Source organism: Podarcis tiliguerta (genome assembly GCF_965153285.1).
Source record: "Podarcis tiliguerta genome assembly, chromosome: 5".
NCBI lineage: Eukaryota > Metazoa > Chordata > Lepidosauria > Squamata > Lacertidae > Podarcis > Podarcis tiliguerta.
In genome coordinates, this window is record NC_139538.1 from 21934555 (window position 1) to 21946743 (window position 12189).

At 42.5% G+C, this 12189-nt stretch overlaps 1 protein-coding gene across 4 annotated transcripts in view; it reads right to left on the minus strand.

The window, feature by feature from the left end:
* Positions 1-12189, minus strand: part of MME (membrane metalloendopeptidase) — an 82655-nt gene that overhangs the window by 30567 nt on the left and 39899 nt on the right. For all 4 annotated transcript variants that reach the window (XM_083442724.1, XM_083442725.1, XM_083442722.1 and 1 more), the window contains exons 5-10: positions 10717-10797; positions 8198-8293; positions 7974-8092; positions 6576-6641; positions 3760-3894; positions 1768-1869 (exon numbers count right to left, since the gene is read on the minus strand). In XM_083442724.1, the coding sequence (XP_083298850.1) occupies positions 1768-1869; positions 3760-3894; positions 6576-6641; positions 7974-8092; positions 8198-8293; positions 10717-10797 (599 nt within the window). The remainder of the gene's footprint in view (positions 1-1767; positions 1870-3759; positions 3895-6575; positions 6642-7973; positions 8093-8197; positions 8294-10716; positions 10798-12189) is intronic.

Consider the following 12189-nt stretch of genomic DNA (forward strand, 5'->3'; position numbering starts at 1 on the left):
ACTCTCTTGATAATCAAAGGGACTTGCTGGACATGATCCAACCATAGTTGATTTTAGCACCCTGATTCAAACCAATTATTATTATTTTTTTTAAATCAACATTGGATGCAATTTTATATTTCTTTTTTTCTTTTAGGATTTGATATTTGAATTTGAGAACTGGAATTTGGCACAAAAAATTCATATTTGACTGTTAACATGTTTACAATTTACCCTCCAAATGGTAAAAGAAGTGATGAAATTTACTGAACATTATTGCAAATGTCATGTCCAATGTTGACTACTACATGATAGCTGTGTATACTGCCAAATACAGATTGCTATTCAGCTATTAGATGCTAACTGTTGCTGATGTGGAATATTGATGTTTTTGAGGGATAAGAATTCATTTTAGTTCCAAACCTAATCTGATGAATCTGCTTAGCTTGCCACCCTCCCTTCACCAAAGTCACTGTTGGTTTCCTGGATGTGGCCAGAATAGAGTGGCAGCAAAGTTGGGGCCACACAGTTGTACCGGCAGGTAGTATTGTAATATGCCCAAGACCCATGAAATATTAGTTTTGTTTTATATTTTCTCTATTTTTGATTAAATGTCTCTCCCTCCCCTTGCATATAAACACATAACAAACCAAACCAAACCATTAATAGGTTGAAAGGCAAGTTTGCCAACACAAAAGTCCCTTAATCAACTGACAGGCTTATAAATAGATCACAAAGGCCAAGGACCTCAGCCTTTGGACTTACAGAAAGTGTCACATTAATCATCTTTCCTTAATGCATATTAGATAAACGGAAAAAGGTAAAGGTAAAGGGACCCCCGACCATTAGGTCCAGTAGTGGCCGATTCTGGGGTTGTGGTGCTCATCTCGCTTTACTGGCCGAGCGAGCCAGCGTACAGCTTCCGTGGCCAGCATGACTAAGCCGCTTCTGGTGAACCAGAGCAGCGCACGGAAACGCCATTTACCTTCCCACCGGAGTGGTACCTATTTATCTACTTGCACTTTGACGTGCTTTTGAACTGCTAGGTTGGCAGGAGCAGGGACCGAGCAATGGGAGCTCACCCCGTCGCAGGGATTTGAACCGCCGACCTTCAGATCAGCAAGCCCTAGGCTCTGTGGTTTAAAAATATAAATATATGCTAGACTTCAACCATTTTTGATAGATTTTGGCAATCCCTACTAGTAAACTTTGTCTAGCTGTCAACAAGCATGAAACACTTGATATATTTTCTGTGGATCCTGATCTACACAGCAAGATATACATGCCGAAAGAGCCTCATTAATTAGCATAGTTCCAAGGCTTCAGCCATTCTTAATCTGGCTTGATGCTTGTATGTTTTAGATCCCATAAGTTCCAGTAAAGAAACCTGCTCCCACTTTCCAGAGATATGATGCTGTGGCAAGGTTGGGGCTGCATGAGTGTGCCATTGAAATCACTGGACTGGCTCTGCACAGGCTTAACCTCAGCACCACTTCATTTCTAGGAAGAAGCAGCCATGCTGCAGCTGGGAAACCAACACTGCAGCCCCGCCTTGCTGGACAAGCCACTTCTGCCTATTTAGCACGATCATCAATTGTTTCAAATGGCAACCCATGCACCCCATTGGATCAGGACCTTTGTTGTCTTTTTTCTTGCTTTCACGGCAGAATACAACAGGCTGACAAATTTAGGTCATCATTTTCAGTTCAAAAGATGAGTTCATGTCACACTACTGCATTGATTACAGCCAGTCACTGAAGGTGAAAAAACCTCTTATTGATCTTTTACCTGGTTATTAACTTCAAAAGTGAAGTTCTTCTGGACATTGGCGAGTGTCATTTTATTGTACATCAGGAGAGGGTCGTTTCTGTCATCAGCTTTGGTTGTAGCCTAGAAAAACAAATTAGCAGGAGACAGAGGAGATTCTTTGAGGAAGCAGCAGCAAAAACAGAGACACAGAGAAGCATCAAACAAATAGGCACCAAGATCTCTAAAGTCATATAACTGAAGGTGCTTAAGCTGTCTTGTTAAAATATGGCAGAAATCAGAAATCACATAGCTAGCTAATTCTATCAGTCAAATGATGTTGTTGAAAAATAGATATCCTGAAAAGTTATCTGCCTCTTTCCCCCTTGATCTGTTTAACTAGGCTCTCAGTTGTAAGCTACATCCCTGAGAACATAGGAGGATGCTGTCTCCAGGAGCCCAGAGAGACAATCGCAGCAAGGAAATTGTCTTCTCCCCCACTTAGCCACCTGTTCTGCCCTCCCATCCCATGTGGTAGCTGTGAGCATCTTCAGTCTACTAAAGCAAGTATACAATTCTTCTTCTTCTTCTTCTTCTTCTTCTTCTTCTTCTTCTTCTTCTTCGAATCATAGAGTTGGAAGAGACCACAAGGGCCATCGAGTCCAACCCCCTGCCAAGCAGGAAACACCATCAGAGCACTCCTGACATATGGTTGTCAAGCCTCTGCTTAAAGACCTCAAAGAAGGAGACTCCACCACACTCCTTGGCAGCAAATTCCACTGTCAGGAAGTTCTTCCTAATGTTTAGGTGGAATCTTCTTTCTTGTAGTTTGGATCCATTGCTCCGTGTCCGCTTCTCTGGAGCAGCAGAAAACAACCTTTCTCCCTCCTAGGGATACTAGTTAACTTGTAGTATGTGTGATCTCTCTTTCTGCTTACTAGACAGCAATGCAATTCCCACTTCTTCTGAGTGGGAATGTTCAGGGAGGCAGGAGAGGATATATTGTTTAATTATATCCTTCCCAACTTGTGTTAACAAGTTCTACAATTTAGCAGAGTAACACCCTCCTTTTTTAAAACTTACACAGCATATAATGTTTTGCCAGGCTTGCTTAAGCCTCTAAAATAAGTTTCCTGGTAATTCCCCTTTATTCCCTCCTAAAAGGAATAGACACAACACAGTCTTATATAAAAGTATAAAAGAGTTTACTCACACGTTCTGTACTCAGATGGATCCCAGAAGTCAGACTTAAGTTACAAAATATATACACTTGGAATCTATCCCATAGGGAGATAGTTCCTTTGTCCTCTCTTGGCCGGAAGCATCTCAGGCTGATGCTTCTTTGATTAAAGTAAAATGGAGAAGAGAGAGATGTGGTGGCCAGTCCTGTGCTTTTGTTACCTGCACAGGTGAGGTCATGCCCATCTCTGGTCACATGTAGAGGAAGTTTGTCCCAGCACAGGAGGAAACAGGAAGTTTATCTACTGGCTGGACAAACATCCCTCTTCATGTCTAAACATGTCCACTCTAGGAATGTTGTATTTGACTATTCTGTGTTTCACACCCCACACAGAGGTGTCATCAAGGCATGACTTTGGGACAGAAGTCAAAATGCCCGTGCAACAGAATCAGCAGGGTTGGGTTTTCAGTATGAAATGAGTGAACCAATACATGTTATCATCTAAAGAAGGAGCCACCCCACCCCACATAAGACCATTAGATCCATAATGTGCACCACTGATTGTATCAGTTTGTAGAAGGAGAAGGAAAAGGGCTGAATCTAATTGTGTCCTTCCATTAAAGAAGGGCTTTTCATCAGCTCCACTAGCAAAAAAGGTGGGGAGGGTATTTTGACCAATCTCGCCTTCTCCTTGAAAATCAGTTCCAGTGGGTCGGGTGACCCTCCAAGAACAGCTTAAGATCCCCACACTAAACATTTTGTGTGCATGAAAACAGTTAATTCTGCATGAAAACAGTTAATTGTGTGCATGAAAACAGTTAATTGTGTGCATGAAAACAGAAGAGCTTATTTACATTTGCAATCTCCTTCTCCAGATCCATAACTTTGTTCATTTCTGTGGAAATTTGGTTCTCGTCGATCGCAAGACCTCTTTCCTGGCGGATCAGCTTTGCTACGGAAATCATGAACTCAACATAGGCTGAACATGCCTGTGAAGGAGAAGAGGAGGTTGGGAGGAAGGGAGAAAGAAAAAAACAAAAACACTTTTGCAAATGCATGTTGGATGTTATACAGAACAGCCAAGTTGATACTTGTGCAATGTAGGCACTGTCTTTTTCTTGCAGCTTAGGGCAGAAATAAACTTGGCATCAGGCTGCCCCCCAAACCAGCATGCCTGTATTGGATTCTCCACATTTCCCATGAATTGTGTTGAATTCCATGATATGGTTTCCCCTCCCTTTGTCTGCAATAGTGGCAGCTGTTGTGCAAAAGCAAAATACCCCACCACATTTTTTCCTCTCCAGTCCCAATACTCTCCAACTTTTATTTAGTGCTCTGCAAAATACGAAAAACAAGCATAAAAAATAACAATCTATCCAACCTAGCTCAGTGCAGATCAAGTTACAAGAAAGGAGATTCCGACTAAACATTTGGAAAAAGCTTTCTGATAGTAAGAGCTGTTCAGCAGTGGAACAGACTCCCACAAGAGGTGGCAGACTCTCCTTCCTTGGAGGTTTTTAAGCAGCAGTTGGATGGCCATCTCTCATGGATGCTTTAGCTGAGATTTCCGCATTGCATGGTGTTGGACTAGATGACTCTTGCGGTTCATTCCAACTCTAAGGTTCTGCAATTCTATCATTAAAGGACAAGTACGAGACTAAAGGCACAAGAACACAATGTGCCCAAATTAACCACAGCGGTTTACATTCATTTAATTAAATAAGATGGGGAAATGCACAATCTGGTGATGTCCCATTTGTGGGTAAGTGAACTTACATATGATGGGGAGGAGAGACTGTGCTCTAGGGATGCTGCTGTCTCCACAAGTCCTGCATTGAGGACTGAACTAGATGTGATGCTGATCATGACATTTGTTCTTAAGTGCAGGATTTTTCTTGCAGAAATAGCCAGTGAAAGGGGGCACAATATGGATCAGGATCCTGGCCTAAGGGACTTTAGCTGTTTGTCCCCTACTGTGATCCTGAGCTGAATCAGGCCTCTTGTGTATTCAATTTTCAGGAGAGAAAAAACTCCCATCTGAGTGAATGGGAAGTCCAACTTCCCATGGCAGGATTAACATGACATCTGGTTTGACTCTCAGTGTTCTGTGCCATTCTACTTTATTTTACCCTTTCCCTGAACAGTAATTTCTTTTACATGCACCCTGTTTTCTTTGCCCTTGTGCATTATCTTTTTAAACAGTCACAGCTTTGTTAAATTACTATTATTGAAAAGGAAAAGGAATAGTTAGCTCATGGTGTGGGTGGGAGGGACTCACAACAATCCATGTCAAAATAATGTTAACAATAATAACAAACCCAGCTGGCAAAATGGTTATATGTCTCTAATTAAGACCAATCACAATGCTGCACCAGTCCTTCCTTATGAGCATAATTACATATGTACTTAAAACCTACTGCATAAATTGCAGATTTCCTAAGCAGCTTACTTAATTAGAGTTTCTGAAACTGTGGTTTCTAGACTGCGGCATCAAGCGGATGAGCTGAAACTATATACTCATTATATACTCATTACAGGAACAATGATTCCTGTGTAGTCAAATAATCAGTGTATCTTGTTCAGGTATCTGTAGGAAGTTCTGTGATCGGAGCCGGCCCTACCATGAGGCAGAATGATGGGATGGGAAGTGCTGTCCCATCACCAGTGCTGAAGTACAACTGAACTGTGGGTCCAGTTGGATTCCACGTGTGAAATTAAAGGGTGCTATCTTGCCCTTGGACTCAGGCAGCAGAATGACTTGGGCTAGCAGTGCCTGTGATGGATATTCTGCTTCTTATCAAGGATTCTACTCCCAAAGTGGGGACACGGGTGGCGCTGTGGGTTAAACCACAGAGCCTAGGACTTGCCAATCAGAAGGTTGGTGGTTCGAATCCCTGCAACGGGGTGAGCTCCTGTTGCTCGGTCCCTGCTCCTGCCCACCTAGCCGTTCGAAAGCACGTCAAAGTGCAAGTAGATAAATAGGTACCACTCCGGCAGGAAGGTAAACGCCGTTTCCGTGCATTGCTCTGGTTCACCAGAAGTGGCTCAGTCATGCTGGTCACATGACCCGGAAGCTGTACGCCGGCTCCCTCGGCCAATAAAGCGAGATGAGCGCCGCAACCCCAGAGTCGGTCATGACTGGACCTAATGGTCAGAGGTCCCTTTACCTTTACTCCCAAAGTGAGCATAGGAAGCTGCCTTCTGTTGAGTCAGACCATTGGCCAATCTAGCTCAGCATTAACTACACTGACTAGCAGAACAGAGGCAAGTTTAGGTCAGCACAACCAATTCCACCACACTGGGTGCTGGCTCATATGCAGGCTCACTTCTCATCCATATGCAGGGTAGGTTCCTGCAAAACAGGGCCCAGGTGAATGAGGCCAGCAGCGTTGGCTTGAATTTCCTGTGCCAGGTGTCAAAAGGGCATAACTTGATGTGACAATATGAACATAAAGAATTTCAAGATGTGATAGGACAATTTAATTTTAAATACAGAAGGGATTAAGGTATAAAGAAACCAGGACATCAGAAAGGTGGTGAAGACTGCCTTTCTGATATCCACTACAGGCATATTAGCCTCAGTGAGGCTTCGGAATTAGTTAGGAAGCGAGCAGTTTTTGGAGCCTCTCTTTTCAAGAGAGAGCTGTAGGAGATCCTTGTCCCAGCGTACCTCTTTGTATACTCCAGCGCATTCATAGTAATCGCGGGAAGGGAGTCCAAGTCCAGGCTGATCAATCTATAAAACCAATTGTAAAATATGTTCACAGGCGTCAGAAAGAATGGCAATCCATGGGCAGATAAATGTTTGGGGACCATGGCTCCTACTTCTCCCACAGAGATGGCTGCTGGGAAGGACTGGTGTCACAAACCTGTCATCCCATCAACTATATTGCTGTGCTTACTGGGAGGGGTAGGGTTGAGTTGTTGGGGAGGTACATGTGTAAGGGCAGAGTCATCCTGGTGCAAGCATAGCACCAGCCCTGCACTGACCTCTCTGCTCCTTGACTGTCTCCTGCCAAGTAAGCACTGTGATGCAGCTGATGGGAGGCCAGATGTGTGGTGATGCCCTTCCTCTCCCTATCAGCCACCTCTGTTCATAGCCACCTTGGGCTATGTTTTGAGACATCATCAATGATAGGAGGCAGCATCATGTAGGGTCCCAAGACATGGGTCCCAAGTCTTCACAGGGCTGTGATTGTCAGCCCCAAGCTGTGTGCTTCCAAGGCACACTCTTTTGTGGACTACCACTGGGAGCGGGGAAGGAGGCAACATAGAACCTAAGTCTGAGATGGGGAGCCTGTAGCACTCCAGATGTTGTTGAACTACAGATACCATCTCTAACCATTGGCCATGCTGGCTGAGGTTGGGTTGATGGAGTCCAACGGCTCATGGTGGACCACAGGTTCCATATTCCCATCCTAAAACATGGGGGAAAGGAAATACAGAGGAAGTGACATTGACCCACTAGAAAGGTGGTAGAAATACCACCTTTCTAGTATTTATATGCCCCCCACAACAAACACATTGTAGGCAACACACATTCTGTTCACTTAAAAGTCAACTCTCACAGTGTAAGAGTATTGGTGTTGCTGTTACAGAATTTGAACAGCATTCTCAGAGAAGATCATGTCATCTTGACTTAGCCTGACTAAGCATATTCCATACATTGCAGGGAAAATGGGAGTCTGACAGTACGTGAAACCTGAAATGAAATGATTGATTGAAACAGGTTTCCCTTAATAATAAAATATGGCTAAACAAGAAAAATGAACAAAAATACGAAGGGCTGCTAACACAGTGCACTCCACAGTGGATTACAACTTCCATTATATCTGATCACAGGCCACACTAGCTGGGGCTGATGGGAGCTGGAGTCAACATCTGGAAAGCAAGATGTTGGCTATGCCTATGTGCTCCCAGAGCATGAGCTAGTAGTATATATGCATGACACTACATCAGTGACTGCCACACAACTGTCTGTAGGAGAAGGATAGATGGCCACTGCTGAACTCACACCTCCTTGTGGTTGTGTGAAGCTGCAAGGCCTTTCGAAGCATGATCAACTCACATGGATTACATGTTGTGTTGAGTTTTTATCATCTGTACCAACAAACAGGCTAATGATGACCTTCTTTCCATACTTAGAGTTTAATTCTGCGATAGACTTCTCCGCGTTCCACGAGGCGCCTAAAACAGCAAAAACATGCTCACACTCAGCATTTTGACACATGCAACCCTACCCCTCATGAATATGCAGTATTTGAAAATGGATCTGGAGAAGAACAGTCCTACCATAATTGACGTCCCAGGAGTCTGATGCCACAGGCCAATCAGAAAAAGTTGGCAAGATGTCAATGAGTGGTTTGCCTCCTCTGCTATCAATAGCGGCTTGTGAGTGGAGGGAAAAACTTCCATGAGTTACTTGTCTTAAAAGCACATGACACTGACATATGGAAATAAGCCTAAATACACACACACACACACACACACACGTTTCTTCTGCAGAAGCCTTTTATCCCCTGGCAAAATTTATTTGAGACCAAAGTTCTTGGGGCTGGGGCGAGGAAATTCGCAAGCAAAAGGAGAAATGATAGCTAGCAGACAGAAATTGTTATCAACTTGAGTTTGACAGAGAATATGGTGTGGCTTTTTAGCACTTCCTTTCAATTGTATCAATTCTAAACCCATTTAAGTCTTACGTCTTGTGTTAATTTCCATATGAATTTATCCCCTACTGTTTCCTCTCCTCTCATCCTGGATGGATATATCTGCTAAGTTGTTGCAGTCCCTTCTTTTCTATTGTGGCTTGTTTCCACATGTTTTGAGTGGATTCCTACAAGAATTCATTTTCAGGTATTGGCAGGACCCTCCTAAGAGATCCTGCTAGCTACTTGCATGGGAAACCCACCAACTAAGGCTGTGCACACACTATACCTTTAAAGCATATTGAAAGCACACACTTTCCTGCATAGAATTATGGGTACTGTAGTTTACCCATCTCAAAGTTACAATTCCCAGCATTCCTTAACAAACTGCAGTGCCCAGAATTCTTTGAGGGGGGGGGAATGTTTGCAGGGAAATTAGACAAAGTTAATTTAGTGAGCATTCATCCTGGTTTGTTTGCATGGAGGTTAGATGGTGTTGCATCAAAGCAAGCTGTATTCCACACTTTCCTATCAGTTTCCTTTTTTCTTAATAAATTTGACCTGTGGGGAGAGTGGGTTTGCTGTGCAAGAGCTTCAAATGTGCAACCAGAATTTGCTGGTATGTGATTGAAACCCACCACAAAAGTTGCCAGAATCTGAAAGAGCTATTAAAAAAATTTCTATTGGCCTTTTCAAATACCCCCTAAATATTGCTGGGATATATTGAAATTTGCAATCAGAATATTTACATATCAGAATATTCTATAGGAATGGGTTTTTTTAAGGTTTCTTTTGCTTTTTTGAATAATAAAATATGTTGAAATTAAAGTATAGAAATAAATAAAATAAAATAAAAAAGAAGCATGGAGAGAATAAGATAAGCCAACCCCTTTGTTAATATTAATTTAAAACAGGTTCTACTGTACTGCACTGATCATATTGTGCGGCAAAACCCAGGGACCATCAACAGCCATAGGACTGCAGATACACCTCTATTTTCATCAGCTCCTGATCAGTTGGTCTGATCATACTTTGCACCACTTGTTCCTGTTAATATTTTAAATTCTAGAGTGCATGGGGTGCCTTGGCAGAAAGGCGGTGTATAAATGCAACCAAATAATAATAATAATAATAATAATAATAATAATAATAATAATAAAAATATTGGCTGGGTTGCCCAAACCACTCTGGGTGGCTTCCAAGACATAAAAGCATAATAAAACATCAAGCATTAATAGTAACAATCTGATCCAATATAAAAGTCGCAATAACTTTAAAATAAACAGCTTATATCAAACAAAGCAACATTCAACAATCCATCAGAACCTAATAGTAAACAGTAAAATTAAACATCAGCGAATAATAATTAATCAGTTCAGCCACAATAAAGAACTCCCAATCTATAATCAATAAAAGTAGCAGCAAGTCACAACGCATAAAATACCACAAAACTAACAAAACCACGTAAAAGGAGCAAATTGAGAAACAAAGAAGCACAACTTATAAAACTTTTTAAAAAAAATATCCAGGGAACTCCTCTCTTCACAGCAGCTGCTGTTCTCGAAGCCATAGTCTGAGCAAGGCAGGTGGAAAAACGGTTGCCTCATGAGGAACAGAAAGTCTCTCTCCCCTCACAGTTCATACATGTCTTTATATTGATCCTACCAGGGTGCCACAGAGCCAAATGGAATATGTTTTGCTACAGAGTGGTGTTATCTGGGAGCTGCAAGAACACAGAACAGAGCTCCATACCCTCCAACATTTCTTCGATGGAAAGAAGGATGTCCTATTCCATCATAATAATTTTATTATTTACACCCCAGCCACTCTGAGCAGCTTCCAACATATATAAAAACATAACAAAACATTATCTAAAAACTTCACTCTGCAGGGCTGCCTTCAGACGTCTTCTCAAGGTTGTATAATTACTTATCTCCTTGGCTCGGGGGTCGGATAACTCAATACCCTCCAGTATTTCTCTGATGAAAACAGGGACATCCTACCATACCCTCCAACACTTCTCTGGTGAAAATAGGGGGTGTCCTAAGGAAAAGCGGGACATTCTGGGATCAAATCAGAAACTGTAAATCTTGGACCATCCCTGGGAAACAGGGGCACTTGGACGGCCTGTGTCTCTCCCATGTGGCAATTTGCGAAGGAACTTACTTTCGTTTACACAAGACCTGTAGAGCGTTTTTGCTTTCTTGACAGCTTCTATATCATCACTCTTTGCCTTGTTGAGGACATCTGAAAAGAAGGGGAAATCAAATGTCATAAATTAGAATTCGAGAAGACTCAGGCCCAGCGGCCAAATGCAGCCTCCCCAGGTGTCTCCATGTGTCCTCATGACTGTCCCCCCTTCCTCTGCCACACCTGCTCTCCCCAGCTATACTCCTCAACTGTCTTGCTCTGCACCCTCCTAGGGTGTCTTTGCCTGGTTGAAATGTATCTTGGAATTTGGATCATGCATCATGTTTTGCCGGGCCAGAGAATAAAGTGGGGTATGCACAGAAACTATCCTACGGCCCAAGGCCAAATTCCCATGTGTTGTTCTGATCACTTTTGTCTCCAGCCCTGCTCACCGCTAGCATGTGGCCCCTGGGAGGTTGCCGAGAAGACAATGTGGCCCTTGGGCTTCAAAAGGTTCCCCGCTCCTGTTATAATGTAATTTAAATTGTTCCTGTTATGTACTGAGTTGAATAGGATCCAAAATGCAGCAGTCTGATTGGTCCTAGAACAATTGGATTCAGAATGCAGTGGTCTGATTGGTCCTAGAACAATAGGATCCAGAATGAAGCAATCTGATTGGTCCACAGGAGCCACCCAATCCAGCTCCAGGTGGAAGTGAATCCGTGACCTGATTGGCCTACTGGAGAATACCGGAATTAGCGAATCACGTGGCTGTTGTGTAATAGCGAATCAGGTGGCCCATTGTGTAAATAATATATATAAAGCAGACATTTTGGGGGAAATTCCATTCCTCACTACTATGAGCTGAATAAAGAGCATGAAATCCACACTCGACTCTAAGTATATTTCAGTTCCGTTCTGCAGGCATCGGTTCACACTGCACCTTCAGTAACAATAACTGACAACCTCGACCAAAGAGAGCAATTTGAAGCCTCTTAAGTTTGCAAATGTTCTAAGGTCCACTTTGCAGTCTTATCTAGCCTCTCTTCTCAGCCTCACTGGATGTCACAGCTATAAGTAACACGGACAGTGTTCCTAGAACTATTTTATCTAATTTGGAATGCAGGCTGCTCTTCTTTTTTGAAAAAAAATTATGCATGTAACCAGATGCACTAGAAACATCATATTTATGTGCCTATAAAACATTTACAAACACTGCCAGTTCGCTACAAGGTCAAATTACACTGCGTAACATACAAAGTAACTTGCTAGAGTCTCCTTCTTGTGCTCTCTTCTTCTCTGCAACAGTTGTTTTGGTCTTTAGCGGCTTCTTTCAACATATGCAACTAACTAGGAACGTGCTGCCAGTTTCAGAAACTGTATATAATGGAAGCTTCCTTCCTACAAATTCTAGAGACTTTTCCCTTTATTGATTACATTTCATGCATGTTCAGTATTCTGAACAATACTTTTAATAGCAGGTACTGGAGGTGAGTTTATGGAACTAGG